Raw genomic sequence first — 21,471 nt, forward strand, 5'->3', positions numbered from 1 at the left:
AGCAGCTGAAGTAGTTAAATGTACAGTCAGTATGCACATTGTACACTCTTTAGTGTTGCTCGGGGTCTGATATTTTGGGGCTCTTGCTCAAAAAACCTGAGTAATGAGATGCATGTCTTTATCCTCTTAGTATGGAACATGCAGAGAATTCCAGAACTGAGCACTTGCAAAGTATGTGCACCTACAGCAGGAAGTCTGTGCATGCAAAGTAGCAAGTCTTATGAGCAACACGTGCAGATAATTTGATTCTTTAAACTGCTGTGTTTAAAGTGCAAAAAACAGTAGCAGCCTTCTTTCTGAAATGGGTTTTGACGACTGCATTGTTTTCCACTTTAATTGTCCTGAAAACAACTGTGAAATTTTACTTGGCTGTAGGGTTTTGTGCTAATCAAGACCTTTGGTTGATGTCTGACAATGCAGATCTGCAGGATAATGTATTAAAATGTTGAAATAGAGCTAACTGTGTAATTGTAACAAGTAGCGCAAATTTGCCCTCCTTCAGTTATCTGCCAGTGACTGACAAATATTGAAGTTCAGCTGGTTGACTGATCATCTTTTTACCCTCCATATTTAAATGCAAAGTGGAATTCCAGTAAATCTGTCATAAGTAAAGAAGAAATAGAAAGTACTACAAAATTGCAGCCTTCTGTATACAGGAAAAACTTCTGGAATAATAGATCTTTCCCAACAAGTGAAATATCTTGTAAAAGTTTGTGCTAGATCCCCAGTTTCTTCCAGTTCATATTTTTCTAATAAACTTATATTGTCTTTATATTGTCTTTTTTCACTATTTCAGCATCACACACTAGAATATGCATAGTATATATAAAATAAAGTAAATGTAATGCTTGCTATATTATTAAGAAACTGTTTAGTGAGGATAAAATAGACCAGAAAATAGAGGGGGGGTAAGGAGAGAAGGCAACAGTTTGGCTTGTAAAGCTGGAGATAAAATACAATGTACTAGGCCATTCCTTTTAAAGAACTCGCTTCTTATCATATATGAGATTTGAGAGTAGAATTGTTTGCATTTTTGAAGGGAAAACACTATATGCAACATGTATTTCCAGTTTAGTAATGAAGGCAAAACAAAAACTGGTACCTGAAAAATTAAGTCAAATTTATTTCAAGGTGGAACAAACTATTGTAGTGTGTGGTGGAGACACCACTGTTGTGGGTTGTCTTCAAGTCAAGCCTGACTACCTTTTTGGAAAACAGGGCTTAGTCAAACACAGGTTATATTAGGTTCATTACAGAGGATGAAATTAAATGACCTGTGATATACAAGGAGTTAGATTAGATGACCTGACAGTCCTTACCTGGCTTTAAACTCTAGGAATAAAAGAGAACGGTCATTCAGTTATGCAGAACAAATCTCTCATCTTGCTGAAGGCCAGATGAGTGGACTGCTAATTAAAATCTCATTCTTGCCAAGACTTAGTCTTTGGGGCTACTTAGTGTACATTTAGTGTACAGAATGAAGTATATCTTGTAACATACATAATCAGGCTTCTACAGTAACAGAATGGTAATAAAATCTACAATGTGAAGATAGTCATCAGTGCCTTTAATGGTAATCGTTTCTCTTTTTAAAGAATGCAGAATAGTTTGAAACTTTAATAGCTTCAGAAACAGTGTTGCATGACGTGCAAGTAGAAATTCCAGAAATCCAAGCAACAGACACTGCTCTTTTGCTGCATACTAGTGTCATTATTTTTTGTCTAAAAATGGAAGGCAGAGGAAGTTAGTATTTCTGTAAACTATCAAGACTAGCTCTCCAGAAGCAGTGGCCTTAATCTAATAAAAGATGCGTCTTGTTTTTGATGCTGTTTCTGCTTTTGTCCTTTTATGTACGTTTGGCTTTACAGTGTGTGTTTGGCTCAAGACCCCAGGTTGGGCCCTCTAGGTTCTGTGGTGTGATATGTAGCACAGCACCCTGAATTTTAAGGGCAGGTGGTGTGTGTATGGGCTGGGGGAGGGGGGAACAATGACAACAACACTTTATTCTTAATAAAATTGTGGCAGCCACAAAACCTAAATTAGAGGACTTGAACTAAAACTTTTCTTTTTTAAGATGGCAGATGTTGTGGTGGCAGCTTTTGCCATGTGGGTCTGTCATCTTGATAAAAGCATTGTAAGTTTCTGTAAATTACAAGTGAATTGGCTGGCCTGGCTCTTTCTAGAACTGTGTTTGTGCAGTTTTTTGTATGAAGAAACCAGTCTGAAAAATGCTTCTTCCTGGTGTATTTAATAGTGCAGAATCATAAAATGCATTTCTTTCTGTGGAAGCTAGTGATTTTTATACTCTGAAAAACAAGGAGGAGGGAGAGTTTTTGCTTATTGTCATTTGCCATACTAACCAGTGAGAGATTCTGCCTGGTTATCCAGGTGTCATTCTCAAATCTAATGAAGGTAAAATGTAAATAAAAACACATTTGCAAAAGACAAACCAGTTAAAATATCTGTAGGAGACATTGATTAAAAAAAAATTAAGCCTAGGGTTTTTGCTTATGTGAAAACTGAGCTGGAGAGGTGTTTGATCTCAGAGCATATTTGGTATGGGTTCTCTTTGTTCTGTTTAACTTATTTCATAGTGTCCATTAGCAGATAATCTGTTCTTGGTAAATATTTAGTCTTTATAGGCTTGTCTCCCATTTGAATTCTTGGGAGGGGGTGCAGAGGAATTTCATCTTTTTTTTTTTTTTACAACCTATTTTCTCTTATTCAAGAAAATGCCTTGGCATCTTTTGCAGTGAAGCGGTGCTGGTTTTAATTGCCATAGAGATGCAAGTTTGAAGGTGTGTGGTTTTCTTTTTTGTAAGATGGAATGTTATTTCTTCTAGTTAGCAAGTCAAGAACACCTGGTGTCAGAAAGGGATTGACACCCTTTTTTCCCACCTCCTCCTCATTTAGGATACGCAATTCACCAATGCTACTAGACAGTTCATTTTTTCATGCTTTCTGGCTTCCAGCTCCTGCTGTTTGTCTTGTGCTGGCCCTTTAATGAGACCTCCCCCTCAGCTGGATTTAACCTGGTTAACTAAACAAAACAGCAGAAAACAGAGTTGAAGTTCTCTACCAAGTCAGCGAGTTATATTGTTGAAGGGTCCAATGAACATCCGAGCTTACATGGGGGAGGGATTGGATCATAATAGCTACAAGCAGGAGAGGCAGGAAATGTCGGACTTCCTTTTTTGGCATTAGAGAGTCATTATGCAGCACTTTGACTTGCACCTGAATTGGTTGCAAGCCCTGGGCTCAAAGGAGCATCAGTTTATATGCTGTGCCACCCCCACCCCCCATCCTTATTCCCTCCCTTATGTCAAGCTTGGTGCTTGTCTGTGCCCATTCTGCATTCTTTCAGCATAGTAATCTGGCAAACCACTGACACCTTCAGAAAAGAAGTGGAATTAGCTCTTTGTCAGCTGTGCTGAAAAAGCTTAGTCCAGGAGAGAGTAGGAAAATGTGGTAGCTGGCAGTTAGATCATCACTGCTTGCTGTGGAGCCGTAGTTTTGTTGTGTGTGTTTCAGTATGGAGTGTTTCCATTACTGAACCTGAAATTCATCTGTATGCTACGTTTTTTTATGCTAATAGAAACATGTAAGTAGGGTAAATACTGTAGCTCACTATTGGCTCAAGACTAAAATAAGTCACAGTAGTATTTAACCACTTTCAAGTGGATAATCCCTGACATTTATGTTCTAAGAAAATATTTTTCTCTTAATTGGGGTCATTCCAGTCCCTTACCCTGGAAATGGAGAGCTGAATATAGGTAATACTTCCTTATTTTTTTTTGTGGATATACTTAATTGGTTATTTCAGAATCTATGCATTCATTCCAGAATTATACAAAGTAAACAGGAAATAGGGCTTATAACTATAGTTATAAGGGGGGGGGGGGAAGGGAAAACCTTTGGGGAAAACTTGAGGGTGAGACTTTACAGATTTTAATGGAGCTAAGCAAGATTGAAGTGATAAGGGTAAATCTGTTCCTAGAATAAAACTTAAGTGGATTGTTCTGTCCTTTTATAGGTAGAACTGAAATAGCTAAAACACGTTGAAAGACTCTTGTACACATATACTTTACTTCCATCCAAAAAAATTGATTTAAAAAAACCTCCCTTCAAAAACAGGCGTAATCCCAGAGTAACGTATGTTACGACTGTGCTAAACAGGTCTGAGATGGATGAGTTTCTAGTCTAGTCTGGCTTGCTGCTATACTGCTATTTAATCTTGCAAACACTGTATTGAGTTGGATGGAATTGAGCCTAAATTGTTACAGACAGTGCCCTGTTAATCTCCATTTAAAAGAGCTTCTGTTGGCTGTCCAAACTTGAGATAGAGTAGTGTAGTTTCAGATCTTTTGTGAAAAAGATTTGCAGACTATTGAAATACACTTTTCCATGAGCAAAGCATGTTCTAGATAATGTTGCAAAATATTTACGAAAAGCACATGCTCTATTTAAAATATATAATTTGTTATTAAGGAAGTGTCCTTACTTAAAATTAGAATGAGAAGTAGGCATTGCTTTTGAAATCTTGAAGTTTTAAGCTAATAGATGGAATTCACCTTGGACTAGCGCAAAAAAAAAAAAGGGAAAAACATCTCCTTAATTCCTAGGTATATTTCTCCAGTGAAGTACAGTCTGTAAAGGAAGATGTCTAATAATGAAATGATTAAAAATATGCATCTTTCAAAACATACTCTTTTATCTATGATCTGTTCTGCTTAATCTTTTACGAGGGGGATGTGTATCTGTTTCTCAAAGTAAATGCTGAGATAACTTTGAATTATCAATAACAAAAGGTTAATTTTAGTTACCTCTTCTGTTAGATTAATTAATCTTACAGAGGATATCCTTCTAAGGATAACTGACTGCTTTACCAAATCTTAATGAACTGAGTATCAGAACATCTCTGTGAGGTAGGCATTATTCCCTTTCACAGAGCAAGGAGGTTGGTCAGAGAGAGGTTAATTGATTTTTTTTTTTTTTTTTTTTTTAAACCAAGGTCACAGAGAATTGTATTGCTGAACCTACATTTTTCAGCTCTGAATCTCATGCTGTAACAAGGCTGTTCTTATTTTTGACATACTAAACTTCCTTTCTTATTAGACTGATGCTTTTTTCTAGGTCTGCTGTGTGAGAGGATTTGTAGACTAATACATGTAACAGTGAATTTATTATTCAAACACTATATTAATAAAAACCTACAAAGATACATTGAAGCTTACTAGTCCTGCAGAAGCTAGTACAATGAAGTGCTTGAAGCAGATATTTATGTTGGACCCACTGACTTTTGTATGATGTTATAAACTTGTCCAGTAAATACTCCCTTCTAATGCTTCTATTTGCGTTGCTACTGTTCTGATAATGATTATTCTTTAGGTGAGAACTATTAACCATTTTTGTACGTTATTTGAATTGTTTATTAGTATGTATGTGTATTGTGGCATCAACAAAAAATGTAGTTCTCTTCTGTGTATAAGAAATTGAATAGTTGCAGTAATCAGTGTGCCAAACTGAGGTTTGAAAGTTGGGATTATGTGTGAATTTGCATGGTAATGAAAGAACATCTTTCTACTTAGGTGGCGCATTTGGAGCGAACAGGGCATTACTTAACAGTAAAGGATAACCAAGTGGTACAGTTGCATCCTTCTACTGTTCTTGATCATAAACCAGAATGGGTGCTTTATAATGAGTTTGTCCTTACAACAAAGAACTACATTCGGACATGTACAGACATCAAGCCAGAATGGTAAGCAAAAAGTCTTAAAACATTGGTGACCTACTGTAAAACTTCTTTCTCCTTATTTAAGTTGAGAATATTCCTTTCATTTATGAAGCTAATATTGCTGAAATGTTGTGGGTAATGGCAGTGGTATGGGCTTGTGAACTTGAAGATGACTAAGCATTTTCTTGGTATATCTTTTTTTCTGTTTGTGGGAATTCTGTATAAACCTCAGATGCCCAGGCTCTGTGTTCAGTGCATGGAGAGATGTTTGACTTAAACACTTATTTCAGTAAGCCTGCTGGGTAGGAGCTGCCTGGAGTGCTAGTCAGCTGGAAATAGTAGCTTTGGGGATACGGCATAGTGCCCATTTGTGTACCTGAGTTAGCTACTGGCAGATGCCTCTGTTCACAAGATCTAGAACTTCTCTTGGGGATAGGTGTTTCTAACTTTGTTAAGGATTTGAACAGGATCCAGGGTTTTCCTTTTAACATATGAATGAAAGAACGAGATGGTATTTTTGGTACAACCTGCCTTGTCATAATATCTAATCAGTAGAATGCATATCAAGGAAATGAGGTCTGATTCTCTGCAGAGCAGTGGAGGTCTGACTGCTCTCATCCGTCTTCAGGAGTGACTGCCAGCTTTGGGGACAAGGAAGCCTCTTCAACTGTTGTTGAAACTGTGCTGTTGCACAAAAAAGACTTCTAAGTTGGAAAAGAGTCGTGTATGCCATTGTGTTTATAGTATTTTAATGGAAAATACAGGTTTGAATTCTTCCACAGGTGTCGTCTTTCTGAACAGGCACTGTATAACCTAAAGGCTGGCCACCAGGATCGTATCACCTTTTTTGGTTGCATTTTAAAGTTTAAAACAGCTAACTGACCTGTTATTGTTATAAAAATTGGTGATTAAGTGGTCTTCTGTCACTTCTGGACTTCAAGCTGACTCTGTGGAGTGTTTTTGGCATGTATGAAAGAGGAAACATGGGTTTGTAAGGGATATTGGGCTGGGCAGGAGAATCTGTTGTTACATTTAAGCGCTGCTTTTTTGCTTTGGACTTCGGCACTTGCACAGGATATGACTGAAATTTAATCATCTGTGTGCATGTGTGTAACCTTTCATTAGCATTGGGATCATGAGATGAGCTGAAAATAAAAGAATAGGTAATCTTTCTGTTCCATTCAGTGAATTTCTATAGGATGCATCTTAAAATTTGAGTATTTGTAACAACCTTCTCCTTTTTTGACAGGCTGGTGAAAATTGCCCCTCAATATTATGACATGAGCAATTTTCCACAGTGTGAAGCAAAGAGACAGTTGGACCGCATCATTGCCAAACTTCAGTCCAAGGAATACTCACAATACTGAATTTAGCTTTGAACTGAAGTTATTCAGAGGACAGCTTTAAAAGATGAATGAATTCAAAGTTCAAGTTGTGCTCTTCACTTTGGTTCAATAATGGCCTTTATTTGAAAGCTTTTTAATTTTTCTTTACAGTAAATATTCCATTCTGATTTCATAAATTAAACATTTATGCCTCCCTTTTGTGTTGACACTGTAGCTCATACTGGAAAAGCTGATCAATGTTTTGCAGTTTATTGAAAGTAGTTCTATATATAACAATGTTATAAGCATTTCTTTAGAAATGGTTGAAAATGCTTCTAAAAATGTGATTATCGACCATGGTATGCATGATCGTTGTAATTGTTGACATTCCTTTTAGAAGTTGTGATATGTTACAACTTGTGCTTATGTAGACACAATCTTCAGCTTCAGTACAAAGGTACTGACTTCAATAAAGTCTATTTATACTAATTTTGTGCCACAGTATGTCAGTATTTCTATTGTTTTGATCAAAATGTGAGAAACCATTTAATCTTTAGTTGAACGGCTATTTTATTGACATGGCAATAATTTATTTCAGTGCATATGTTTAAGTAGCACAATTACAGTGACATCAATATAATACATACAGTGTTAATCCCTTGCAGACTTCTCTGAATTGCTTAGGAAATTGTTTTAAAAATGAAATGCATGTAAACTTGTCTGAAGAATGCTTTCTTCAGACATATTCCTAGATATCTCTTGGGCAGAATTATAATATGTCCTGTGAATTGTCTGTGGCCAGTTAGAAATTACTATGCTGGACCTTGTTCAGATACAGTTTCAGATATAGGTTAGCACAAATAGTCAGCCACACTGTAGGACAAATTACACCTCACCACTCTAATTCTGTGGTGATTTTAGTGAAATACAACTTGTCAGCCTTTTCAAGATGGGCAAGTTTATCCCAGGTTATTTATAATAAGACTTAACATATTTGGTGGGATTTCAGATTTTTACCTTGCTTGGAATACACTCGAGATTCAGTCCTTCTGGCAAAGGCAAGTTGGAGCAACTCTTGCCAGAACAGGCTTGTTTAGAATGGGTGCTTTTCAGTTTTCTTCATGCTATAAGGCTGAAGCAAAAGTAGGTTATGCTCAGAGAGTAGGATAATAGTCTAAGGTGAACTACCAGAAGAGTGATCTTAAGAACTGATGTTTGGGGTATCCTATTTAAATTGTAGCATTTGGCTACAAAATTACTTGGAATAGATTCTCTTCTATTTCCAAGTATCTTTTTCTGAAATGCAGTTTAAATGGTGGGAAGTGGAGAAGTCTGGAAAGTGGTGGTGGTTGTTATTAGCAGTGAAAACAAGTATGAGGGAAGAATTTGAGTGGAATCATAATACACAGTGAGACTTGTGAGTCTGCCCAGACTTGGATAAGTGGAGGAACTCCCCCACTTCAGGAACTGAGAGATCCTTCTGTTCTTTAATGTGCACTGTACTTCCCCATGGGATATCTTTCAGCAGGAAGGAGGAGGGAGATTGACCTTTTTATAAAATGTTTGAATAGATTCAAGTCATCTGACTACAAATTACAAGAGATTTATTTAACATGTAGGTATGCTGAACTACTAAAGCATTTTATTTCAAACTAGTATTCCTAAAAATGAGAATCTAAAAAACAAATTCTGCTGTAGAGTAAATCTGAAGTCTGATTTGTCAGGTTTCTTGTTGTATTTGATCAGCACCCTCTTCTGGGAGGGGGAAGGGGCAGAAGAGGATGGGGGTGACTTTTGTGTCACCCTGAAAAATGGCTACTGTCTAATCCTTACTCCTCAGGTAAGATTTCCTCTAGGTATAGGGAGATCCACAAATGCAGCCAATTCTCAGCATAAAATTGCTTAAGGACCCCTGAAGCGGCTGGCATAAATTACAGCAGCTTTAGTGCTGGGGTACCTCGAGGATTGTGGAGCAGATGGTTACTGTGAGTGGAACTTCTCACTGGAGAGACTGTGGCCTGTGGGTGTCTTCTCCTTCCCCCCCACCCCCCACCCCTTTGTCACCCCACTCCCAATTGTCATACCAACAAACTCAGCTTGGGCCATGACAGCTAACCTGGGATCTTTCACTCTTATGTGTTTTTGCTACCAGGAATGCAAATACTACAGACCAAATTAATGCTGACAGCTGTACAACCCTGCTATCTTCCAATTAAGTCAGTGACACCTGTGTAATCCACCTAAAGACACTAGGGTGCACTGGTGTCATTGGCTTAATTGGAAGACTGTTGTGTTGCCCAGCTGTCATGGGGGACAGAGTAGGCCAGATTCTCTCCTGCTGCCTCAGAGAGGGGGATTAATGCTATGGAGAGCAGCTTGGCTATGGGAAGTCCCTGGAATCTGGGGGCTAGCAGTTCAAGGAAATGCTGAAGCATCTTGGGACTCTAGTGGACTTGCGTGATATTAGTAGATGTCACGCATCTACTGCGTGATTCCTGGAAGATTCCTGGAAGACGCTTTTATTCTTTAAATGGAAGAACTGATGTTCAAAATATTTGCAATACTTAAGATTAGAACTAAAACATTTTCTTTAGGCAGAGTTGTATCTGTTAAATATACAGTAGTTTATTCGCCAATAATTCTAATCATGTAGTAAGGAATACCTAGGGTTGGGGTAGGGAAGCTTAGTGTCTTAGTAGAGGCATTATGTACTAGGTGTTTCTTTATGGCATAATACTGATTTTTAACAGCAGTAAACGAGAGTAGCATTTAAGGCTTTTGGGGCAGTGACAGCCTCACTTAAATCTGTGGACACCCTTGAGTTACTGTGAGTTTCAGGTTTTTTTGTAGAAATTTTTTTTTTTTTTTAAGTCATATGCTATATGGGACATATAGTGGGAATGGAAAAAAACTTAATAATATCACGTTCTGCAAGAGGAAGTACTGGCTGGCCCTCACTCTGTGAAGGCGTAATGGAAGGGAAAATACGTCTTGTTAGAGAAAGACACTTTCCAGTTCCAAGAAGGAAACTATCAGAAACCCTTTTCTTAACCAAGATCTCAGGGATGCAACAGATGCAGGTAAAATAACTTGGTTTTGAGCACAGCCCTTGTTTTTTTCCTGGTAAGGTTAAGCATTTGGAAAGCAAAAACCTCATTCCCATTTTTCTGAGGGAAAAAACTGAGGGTTGGCAAGATCAAAAAGAGTTGCCTAGAGCCATAAAAGTAGACCATGAGGGAGAACAGGAATCATGCTGCTTTTCTGTGAGCATACAGAGCTCACTGCCTACTGCTTAGAACAGATTAAAATATCATAGCTATACTCATCATCAGAACTTTGGTTTTGGCTGCTTATAATGCAGACTGCAGGAATCAGGGAAAAAAAAATCAGAAATTACAAAATGGAAAAGAATTTGATATTGTCAAATAAGTTGCATGCATTTTTTTGTGAAATGCCATAGCTAACTAAAATAATTCAAATTTGCTTTATCATGTTAATCTTATGTTCTTAAATCACAGTAGCCCTGAGAAAACTAGTTAGTTTTCTTTTTCTTAGAAGGAATCAAGTATATTCTAGCAAGTATCAGTGAACGATCCTGAAAACGCTCTGTGGCTCTTTCTGCTGGTCTAGGGAATGAGGGGTTCTGAATAAACTACCTTTTAATCTTAGTTGCCTGGGACCAACTTTAGTTGTTTGTTCTTTTGCTGTGTTCCCTGCCTTACTATTTTCTTGTACATTCTTTAATAGTGTTCAGAGTACTACCTAGGGTGGAAGTGTGTTCCTTTCAGAATACTGAAGAATTGGTGTGTGAAGATTAGTTGGTTATCTCCCTTGGAATGATTTTAAAGGCAAGGCAATGTTTTATTTACTTGCGGAGATTTTTTTTTTTTTTTTACATGGGGAATTTTGGTGGTTTTTGAAAATATTAGGTTTGTATAAGATGAACTATTTATATTGTGTGACTTTTTTATATATGTTATCAATTAGTTAAGAAAATAGTGCTATGTGAAAGGAATATATTTTTTTTGAAAAGAGGAGTGTCTTCCATCTTAATAGTGCTTCTACATAATACCTCAAAGCAGTAAAGGGCTAATATTGATGTGAGGTAATAAGTATGTTTTTAGGTTTGTTATATATGGAAGCGGTTGCTGATGCTTGAATGTCTAAAGCTGTGTTTAGATACGTATCTGCTAACATTATGTACACATTATAAGAAGTGACCAGTTATACTGTGTTTAGATTTCTAGGGATTATCTAGCATTTAGGTTTTTTTTTGTCAGAGAAAGGAACAAATGGTAACTTCATGCTTCACTATGTTTTGATGTCAAAAAAACAAACAAAAAAAGCCACCTGGAAGTTTTGTGTATACAAAAGTGCAAAAGCTGTGCACTAAAGTTCCATTTGCAGTTACAGGAACATGCATTCATTTATTTAAAGCGCTGTTGATATAAGACCGTTAGCGTTGATATGTTCTATTTCAGTTTGATCAGTTTTGTATACTGGAGTAATGCCATAATTTTTGATCTTCCTTTCTCACTTTTTAGATCAAGACTTGTGAAACTGACAGAGCTTTAGTTTGTGACTTGTAATTGCCAATATGCGCTGCTCAGTATTTGTCATAAGAAATGCAGCTTAAAAAAAAAAAAAAGTTGAAATTAGCTTTTAACACATCATTTTAAAAGCTACTTTAACAAAAGTCGATGGGCAAGTAGTTTTCCTTCTTTCAAGTCAAGCTGTGATTGCTAATTTCCTTCATTTTTCCACAATTCAGCAAAAGTTTTACCACACCATGGTATTAGGAAGTGGAGAGCTGTATTCTAAGGTATGTGAATGTATCCACTTACTGTTGTTTGTGAGGAATAGACATTTATCTCATCTTTAGAAGAGCTGAAGATTTAACAATAAACATCTTTTTCTATTAGCAGAAGCATATCTTGTATCACTAGTGTGTTGACTTTTAAAAATTATTTAGCTTTAGGACTATGTATGGGACATAATTATCCCCTCTCCATTTTATATAAATCTTATCTACTTGGTCAGCCTCGTTCATTTTTCTATAAACACATCTTACACTGGTAACTTTCTTTTTTTGGTATGCTTTCTAGAGCTGTTCTAATGCAAAACTGGAGATTGGTCCCTAGTAATAAAAACTTCAGATATTTTTGAGCTTGATAAACAGCTTTAAAAACAGTATTGCACCATTACATGAGAGCATTTTTCTCTCTTTTCACTTTCCATTTACAAATGACAGACTTGGGCTGCTTCTAACTTGCACTGATGCGTTTTAGATAAGTGATGGGCTTCAAGGAGATCCCAGCTTTCAGTATCAAGGGATTAAACTAAATATGGTGACAGTAAAATATTCTTAGAGCTGTAGTAATAGATTAGTTCCAATGCTTCAAGGTGTTTTAATTTTGCAGTTTCAATTAAGGTATGGTAGTTTCTCAGGAACACTGAATGTATGTTGGTCAGATGATTAAATGATTTTCATTTGTGTACATCTTGGTTATAAGTGATTCTTTAAATTTTTCCACCTATGAAAGCTATGCAGTAGTTACATTGTATAGAGAAATAAAACATAGCACAAATTAATGTTGATAATAAATATTTTCTGTGGCTCTAAACATTTGTTATTTTTGGTTGGTTTTATTCTTCTAGCTAAAGTAGGCTCTTGCCTTCCATTTGAACTCACTGTTTTGTAAGCATATCACATTAATGTTCCTGGCCTCCCTGCTTCCAGCAGCATAAACAAACACTTAAACCATCAGGCACTTATCAGGCTTCATACAGTGGAGGGTTGCTGTTGGACCTATTTCCTGACTGCTTTGTCTATTTAAATATTCAGTCATGTAGTGAAACCTCTTCTACTTACTTTAGTAACAGATTTTGTCCTCACAAATACCAACCTTTTCAGCTTCTTCATGATGTTAGTTTTCACTAGCAAAGTTTGTGTTTGTTTTTGAAGTCCTACAAACTAAACTTGACCTTTCAAACCTTAGAATGTTATCTTTGAGGTTATTTCATTTTGCATGTTGAATAACAGGTACCATAAGCTTTTTATTGTGATGGGGACAGTATAGTTCTTTTTAAAAGTTTAATGTACCGTGAACCTTCTGTGAAAGGCTTACGATTTGTACAGTGGCGGAAGGTTAAAAGCAGTGAAATTCACAAAATGTTTATATGAGCAGCTAGCTGTCTAAAACAATACTGACAACATCATTCCAATGAGTTAGGGTGTTATGCAATATAATGGAAGTAAACTTAAATTACTGCTGCTTTTAAAGACTTTAAAGAATCATTTGATTAAGAGCAGAAACCAAAGATCAAGAATTGGCAAGAATGTAACCTGTCAGTCTTAATATCCAAAATAATACATACCCTGTTTGTTGAAAATAGTCTACTTTCATGTTGAGTAAATTTAGAGACAGTAAACAGCTTCTTCCTATAATCAGAACAGTATTAAACTAAAATCCATATAGGGAATGTAAACAAGTATACTAAACTACTTTTTTCATTTCAGTGTTAGATCGTGGCTGCATCTTACACATTGTGGCTCTGAAGCTCATTGCTGGACTTGCTGCTACATAAACCCAAATACTCTTTTCAAATGCCTGTTCTCTACAGATGCAGCATTGCCAAATACTAGGTTAAACTGTAATGTGGTTGTAGAGTTGTGATTTTCTTCAGCCTATGGAAATCTTGTTTCTGAAGGAGAATTTTAGGAGGAAAAATGAATAGGAAAATACTTATTTTAAACGTTCATGGCCTACCTCATAATCATATTTCTTCCTCACACAACAGTCGCTTGCAATGAAAATTATTTTTGCAGCTAAAGCTTTAGGAATCTAACAGTTCCTAGTCTGCTGGCTTGTTATGTGTCTAATGTTTAGCGCTCTCATTAGGCACTGTGTGTTTTTATCAATTTATTTGCCTTTTTAGCCGTCGTCTTTGATCAAACTAATCTGATTATAAAAAACAACTTTATCAATGCTGAGCTGTCTAGACTCAGAGCAGAACTTATGAAGTTAGCAAAAATTTGGAAGTCAGCAACAAATCTTTGTTCTTACTACTTCCAGACCTTTGATTAAAAAAAAAAGTAGAAAATTGCAGAAAAATTCCAATTGCCTTTTATTGCATTCATGTTAGTCTGCTTTAAGAAAAACAAAATGATTCTTTCCCTTGATTTGGGGAGATATGTAATGGAAAGGAGCTTAGAAGCTTCAGAAGAATGTCTAGTACAAAAAACCTACCTACCTCAGAATAGGTTTCCTCCTCGTGAGGTTTGTTTTTGTTAATTGGATCAAATAGGATGAGATCAGTAATGAAATGCAAAGTTAATGATCTGTCAATCTGAAATATCTATCAATTATTTCTGAGGATTTGCTGCCTCTTTGTGGTATTTCTTGTGTAAATATGGAACTCTGTGTTGATCAAAGCTTTTCTTGGGATAGTGCAAAAAGCAGTTAAATGCAGTTTCCCTGAACTCTACAGTGTGTGACTGGGAGTCTGTCTTCCCTCCTTCCAATTCCTCCCCACGTGATACGGTGCATAGCGCCAAAGAGGTAGTCAAATAATTTTTGAATGTCCATGATATACTTTGTGACGATGAGGTGCTGCTGCTTTATCAGTAAGCTTTGAGTAATATGCTAAAGAAAGAAGTCTCTGATCTTTTTTATTATCTCAGCAATGAGAAGAGATCTCATCATACCTTTCAGTACCTTCATTCTTAGATGGTATCTTTACCATCACATTGGTAAAGTGGTGTTGATTCTACTCTGTTTAAATCGCACAATATTTTGCTAAGGACCTGAATGTACCTAGGAGCACCAGAATATAAGCGGTTTGTTTTCAGATGTAAAGACAGTTACATAAGAGGCAGTCTCACAACCAGCCAGCCATCTTGATTGTTGGTAATTTGGATTATTTTAGGATTTTTTTTGCTTTGATTAGTTACTTCATACGGTAACTAATCACAGAGATGTTGGTTTTTGGAAGTTAAAGTCTGATAGGCCTTTGTAATTTATTTGCATTGCCAGTTGATGATGAGACTATCAGAGAAAGCTATGAACCACCTCGTAAGTTCAAGCCTGCCTACATTTGAACAGCATATATTCACTGGTTGTTATTTGTAATTCTAGGGTATTGAACACTAATGGAGATTACTCATGTTGAAAAGCTGCTGGAAGGCCTGAACTAAGAATTAAATTATCATAGTGACTTCATTTTGTTAACAGTCTCATTGAAAATATCTAGCTTGCAGGACAATCAAACTCATCAGTGTTCTGCTCTTCCCCTTCAGTAGACAAAGTTTTAATCAGTGGCACACTTGATCTTGCAGAATTCAAGGAAAATAATTTCCTGCATTTTTGAGATGAGCACAAATTCATGTAATCTAGCTTTTAAACTACTGCAGATTTTTTTTTTATTATTATTTCTTTTGGAATAATCAGTTTTACTTCATTCAGTTCGTTATTACATGTAACTTCAATTATCAAGATGACCCGATGCTTTAGATGGGATTAGCTCACGGGTAAAGAGCAAGCAATTGAAGTTGAACTCCAGGCAGATATTAGACTGATAGGGATATCAAAACACTTTGAAAAATGTGCAGTCAGCTTTGAAGTTGCATATTTGCAATTGGTCAATGCATTTATATAGCTTTAGAGCACCTTGTTACTCCATTCTGATGGTCTCACATAGCAGCATGTACAAAAAAATATTTTGTTACTGGTCTCTTTTTTTCTTGGAGATGCCATCCCATTGTAGTGGCCAGTCATGTGGCTTGAATTATCTGTATATCTTTGTTATCTTTTGGATGGAGTACAACAGTATATGGAATCTTCACCACCTAGCAAACTTACGAACAAAAAAAAATTATATTCCAGATCTTGGTCTTTAACTTCAAGATACTCACCAGCCTTGTCTCGGCTCTGGGATGAGAACTATGAGTGACAAAGTCAGAGCCAATGTTTCTTTGGTATAATTGAACTTTCTGTAATAAAGGTAAAACTTGTCTGTGCAAGAAAAGGAAGCAAGCACGCAGGGGCAAGTGCAAGACTGTTTAACAGAATTCAACAGTAATTATTAATCAGCTAAAAACTCATTGCTTTCTGCTTCAGTTGCAAAGAGTGTTTTTTTGACCATTTCGTGTCTCACCATAGCAAAAACTCCCAACACAATACTGGTGTGCATACTTTTCCTTCTGAGGAGAGGCAGATGTTAATCCCCTAGTTTAATGCACTGTTTAAAAGTGTTCAGATACTAAGGTGATGTACACAATCTAAAAAGGCCATTTGACATACTATAATAGACCTTTAGAAAAGCTGACTCTGAAATTCTTGTATCTACATTCAGTACTCACTGAACAGAAAGTATCCATTTGTTGCATTTTGATCAATGGCCACCATTGGCCATCATATCAGTTACAGAGCAAATTTCTCTCTGCAATTTTTCTTCAGCTGCATTCTGCAGAACCCTGTATTTTTTGAATGGTGGCATCCAACTGAAGTTCAGGGCATTATACTGGGATACTGCAACTTGAAAAGTTGCATCGTGATTCATCTTGATCTATTTTGATTATATTGAATCTTCTGCACATGCAGTTGCATATGTGGTTGAGGCTGATGATTCCAACGTGCGGAAGCTGTTCTGGGAACTTGGATCTCTTTAACTTGGAACTATCCTGTCTAGCGTCATTTGAATTTTAGCTAGAATACAGTAAGAAGGCAATGAAAAAAGCAGAACACTGAAGTAATGCGTTCAAAGTGACTGTGGTTGCTCTGTTCTCATCTAGTGGTGGTTCCATTCTCAGTTAGGCCTAATTTTATATTTTTGTAAAATTATAGACATCAATTATCTTGGAAGTTAAATAGAAACCTAAACATTTTGGAGTCTTCGCTTAATTCCGGTGTACGTAGTTTTCTGATCTTCTGGGACTATTTTCTTTTATAAAGATTGTTAGACAATGTTGCCCATGTTTTTCATTGGTATCGAGGGAGTAGAATCGGGTACTTAAACTGCTGATCTCCTCAAATATTAAAAGGACATAACACTTAGCTCCAGAGGTATTCATAAAGTAAAATGAAATAATTTTACATAGAAGGTGCTAAGGAAGCTTTAAAGTATTAGCCTAATAGAGCACCTGTCAGTGAACTTTTAAAGTCTTTCCGCTTCAGTTTTTATGGACTGTCTTAATTGAGCCTTATGCACTTATGAACAGGCTAACTAGAAATACTTTTTTTTTTTTTTCTACCTGCAAATAAGATGCAGGAACAGCTTCTACATTTATTTTTGAATATCTGACATTCGAGACATTTCCTAGTGAGAAGAGATTTTTAATTAATGAAATCTAGATTCAAAGTCAGGAATTAAAAAGTACATGTGTCGGCCAGTGCTGAAAGCTTGAAAAAAAGTGAGGGCGGTGGATTTAAAAATGATGCCCCAAAATCATCATGAGGTATTTGTGATTTCAAGCTTTAAAAACAGTGGGGAGCTGTTTTTACAAACAAGACCACAGTATTCAATTTAAACGCTACACTGATTGTTGAAGGGACACTATAAATAAATAAAATGTACCTTCATTGAATATCACTTTGTGCTGATGAATCTTAATGTAGAGGCTATAACTGGTTAGAGTTGAAGTCTGATCCCCATTGGACTGTTCTGATACAAATCTGTTTACATGAAATATGTGAGTTAGATGAATGTCTCTTCTTTCCTCTCAACGTTCTCCATATCCTTCTCAGACCAAAGACCTCTAGGAGAAGCCTTCCTTTTCAGGCAGTTTCTCAAGAGATGTGCTTAAAATAAAGATATGCACTCTTCATGATGCTCTGGCTTTTACCTGCGAAACACAGGCTTTCAGCTGTGTGTATTCTTTGAAGGGTCTCTCCCACAACTTGGCACTGGGTGATAGCAGATCTATTTACTGGCTCAAGAAGCAGTCCCAGCCCTTAGTCTTGTCTTCGTGCACCAACCTCAGGGGAACGAGGGCGTGCTGTCTGTGAGGAGACAGCACAACTCAATTCGAAAGTTTCACCTTGATTCATCTTACTTCTTTGCTAGACAGACTTTTCAGTTAAAAGAAAAAAAAAAAAAGTAGACTTTGAAACAATTTAGGGCTCCAAGCTGAAAATATGTAGGCAAAGAGTAAACAACATGAAATTTTAGACTTACAAGATTGCTTTCTAGCTGCTTTGCTATCTTTTATTTAGAAGTCCTCTGGCACATCCTAACTGCAAAAGCAACACAGTATCATCTGGCACTTGTGTCTCAAAGGATTCAACGCATTTCCTCAGTTCTGCCCCCACCAATAGGCCTCTCTCCTTCAGCACAGATGGAGTATTAATGGTTATCCTGAGGAGGTTACTTTTGTTATTCAAACATTTCCTGGATTTTGCTCTTTCCTCCATTCCTCCCCAAGCTAGTTGTAACAAGTTCCTTATAAGAATTTGTTTTATTTCACCTCCATCTTACTCCTTCCTGCCCGGATGGCTGAATACACCTTACCAGTCTTCTCTATGGAGCTTTTAAGACATTGGCCTATTAGACACTGGTAATTTGTAGATTTTATTTTTAATTTTGTATCTTTACCAATTTTTATAGAGACCAAGCAGACTTGATGACATAGTGTTTTGGCTAATGTATTTCCTCCGCGAATACCATCAGTTTTGGGAACGCCAGCATCACATTGTAGCATTCATTGATGGCAAACCAGTAATTTTAATGAAACGGTCTGCTCTTTTCCAGAGGCAGAGAGAAAATTCAGTGACCAACTTGTCAAATTTTGTTACAATATAATCATTACCTAAGTAGTATTGGAAGTGCTGGGTTTTTTGCATGATCTTTGTACTTTTTTATTCTTTCCCTTTAACAATGATTTTAAAATCCGACTCAAGAAGTTAAACATTGCGTTCACTGCTCTTAAAGACACAAAAGTTTCCTGATTGTTGTCCAGATGGAAAATAATTTTACTGGTGCTGCTTTTACCATCTTCTGCTGGAGATGATGGGAAGTCATACTGGTGCTTCATTCAGATGGTGAGGTATTGATTTGGTCAGCCTGGGGAGAGATACTGGATTTGGTACTCTGGTGCAGTACCGCTGTTTAGAGGTTCTATCATTTCAGCTCTGCTTTGTCCACATGTTGAAGCACAAGTCTATCTATTTGGACAAAACCTTTTCTTAGAAGGAAAAAAAAAATATATATATAAGAGGAAACACAGTGAGCAGCCTTCTACAGTATGTCTGATATTGCCAAAGACTGTTCATAAACATTTTATTGGAATTTAAAAAATAACTGATATATGTATGATGATTAATTTTGAAAAAGATTTCAAATTAAGTTTAGATTTGGACCTTAAGCACCTAGAATCTGTTCTGAGGCTTTTATAGAACATTGCACTGGAGATGAAGATACTATGTCTCTCTATCAGCAGAGACTGGGGGTGAAATAGAGTAAAAAGAGTGAAAAAAGCTACCTACTGACGTGTAGAAATACATTAGGGATTAGCAAGACAAAAAAAAAATCAAACTAGGATTTCATAGTGCAAACTTTATCTGAACAACATAAATAGCTTAGAATCCATGCTATGCTAGAATACAGATTCAGAATGGAATACACTGAGACTTAATATGACGATGAAACAAGCAATAATGTCAAATTGCTTTAAAAATGTTACAAGAAAGATTGCTTGGAACGCTGACCTCTGAGAGGGAGGAGAAGGGAACAATCCAAGAAGCATGGTGAGGTAGTAAGGAAATTTTATGCCTTAACTGTTGCTATCTGAAAGGATACAACAAATTCTTAAATTATGTAAAGTTTTGTTGGCCAGTGATGAGCAGCCTTGACAGGCGGAAGGCTCTCAAAGAAAATGCTGGAGCAATCTCAGAAACAAATCATTGTGATAACGATGAACAACTTGTTTCAGATGTAGTTTCCATATTGTATTGTTGGGAACCTTCCTACTATATGTTTACCTGGTTTAGGACAGGATGAAAGGCTCTTTGAACTAGTATGGAAGAGAGCTGTCAGTCATGAAAATTCCTCTGGATTCTCGGCTAGCCTTCATCCTTTCGTGGTATCACATGTCCTATTTGGAGACTGATTCGAAGAAATCTTTTTTTTTTTTCCCCAGCAAATAGAATGGCCAAAGACACAGTTTTTTTTCTTAAAGTATAGGAAGCACGTCAGGAGGAGTGAGAAACTTCAGTGGGCCTATAGACAGAGGCGTAAGTGGCAGAAAATTGTCTCTTGTCTTTTCTGTCGACTGTTATGGATTGTTACGACTGTGCTGGGCGCTGCTCAACAAATTACAGGCATGCATTTGGGCCCTCTTCTGTGGAAGGGAGGCAAAATAATGAAGAACATATAATACAGATATTCTTATATGACAGAAAATCTTTATTCCCCCCAAAATAACTATGTACACTATTTGCTTTCCAGTTATAGTTATCTGCTCTTTGTGACTCTCATGTTAGCTGATGAGGAAAATGTTCCTCTTGTTGGCGATTATGCTTTAAGCGTTAGTTATACAACCAGTATAAGGAATACGTAAGGAACGTGGTCAACTTAATCTAATCTATTTCGGCTAATTACTTGGCAAACGCTTTAAAATCATTATTTACAGTGTAGCTTCACTCTGTCAAATGCAAATTGAAAGCAGTTTATCTACTGCTAGTTTTACCTCTTCTTATGATTCTAAAGCGTCCCCTGTTAATCTGTGGCATTTTTGCAAAAGGGCCTTGTCATTACTATATTAACACGAGAAGGTGATTGTGAATGCCCCGAAACTGGCAGGAGGGAAGTCACATCGCCGGTGCCACTTCCGTAATTACTTACACGCTTAGAGAAAGGATCCAACTTTGCTCCCGTTCCTTGAAAACCGAAATGTGGATGCAAACTCCCCTCAGAAAGGGGGAAGAGAGGGGACGGCAGGGGAGCACGCGGGGCCGCACCTGACTGGGCGCTCTCCGGCGGCCGTTGGCGGCGGCGGCCGTTGGCGGCGGCGCCCCCGCCCCCCGCCAGGCGCCCGCCCTCAGCGGCCCGAGCGGGCTGCGCTGTGGGGCCGGAGCCGCGCCCGCCCCGCCGCGCAGCGCGGCGCCCTCGCTCCCTCACCCAGCTCTCGTCGGCCTCGGCTCGCAGCCTGGACACTGAGCCCGAACTTTTCGCGGCGGGCGGGCGGGCGGGTCGAGCCGGCGGCCGGGGAGGGCTGGCGGCGGCGGCGGCGGCGCGTCGCCGCTTGCCCGCTCCTTCCCTCCCCGCCGCGGTGCAGTCGCAGGTCCTGCAAGCGCCCCCTTGTCTCCTTGCGCAGGCTGCCTTGCCGAGGAGGAGACGGGGGCGGGTGGGGATGGAGAGGTCGCCGGGCGCCGGTGATTTAGCAGCGGGGTCTGTAGCACAGCCCGTGCCCGGCGG

The 21,471-nt window shown here is 37.7% G+C and overlaps 1 protein-coding gene across 1 annotated transcript in view; it reads left to right on the plus strand.

Annotated features, from left to right (window-relative positions):
• Positions 1–7,548, plus strand: part of DHX15 (DEAH-box helicase 15) — a 48,621-nt gene extending 41,073 nt beyond the window's left edge. Inside the window, exons 13-14 of the mRNA XM_068943273.1 lie at positions 5,589–5,758; positions 6,984–7,548. Coding sequence (XP_068799374.1) covers positions 5,589–5,758; positions 6,984–7,101 — 288 coding nt within the window. The 3' untranslated portion in view covers positions 7,102–7,548. The remainder of the gene's footprint in view (positions 1–5,588; positions 5,759–6,983) is intronic.
• The last annotated feature ends 13,923 nt before the right edge of the window (positions 7,549–21,471 follow it).

The sequence above is a fragment of the Struthio camelus genome, chromosome 4 (genome assembly GCF_040807025.1).
Source record: "Struthio camelus isolate bStrCam1 chromosome 4, bStrCam1.hap1, whole genome shotgun sequence".
NCBI classification, from domain to species: Eukaryota; Metazoa; Chordata; class Aves; order Struthioniformes; family Struthionidae; genus Struthio; species Struthio camelus.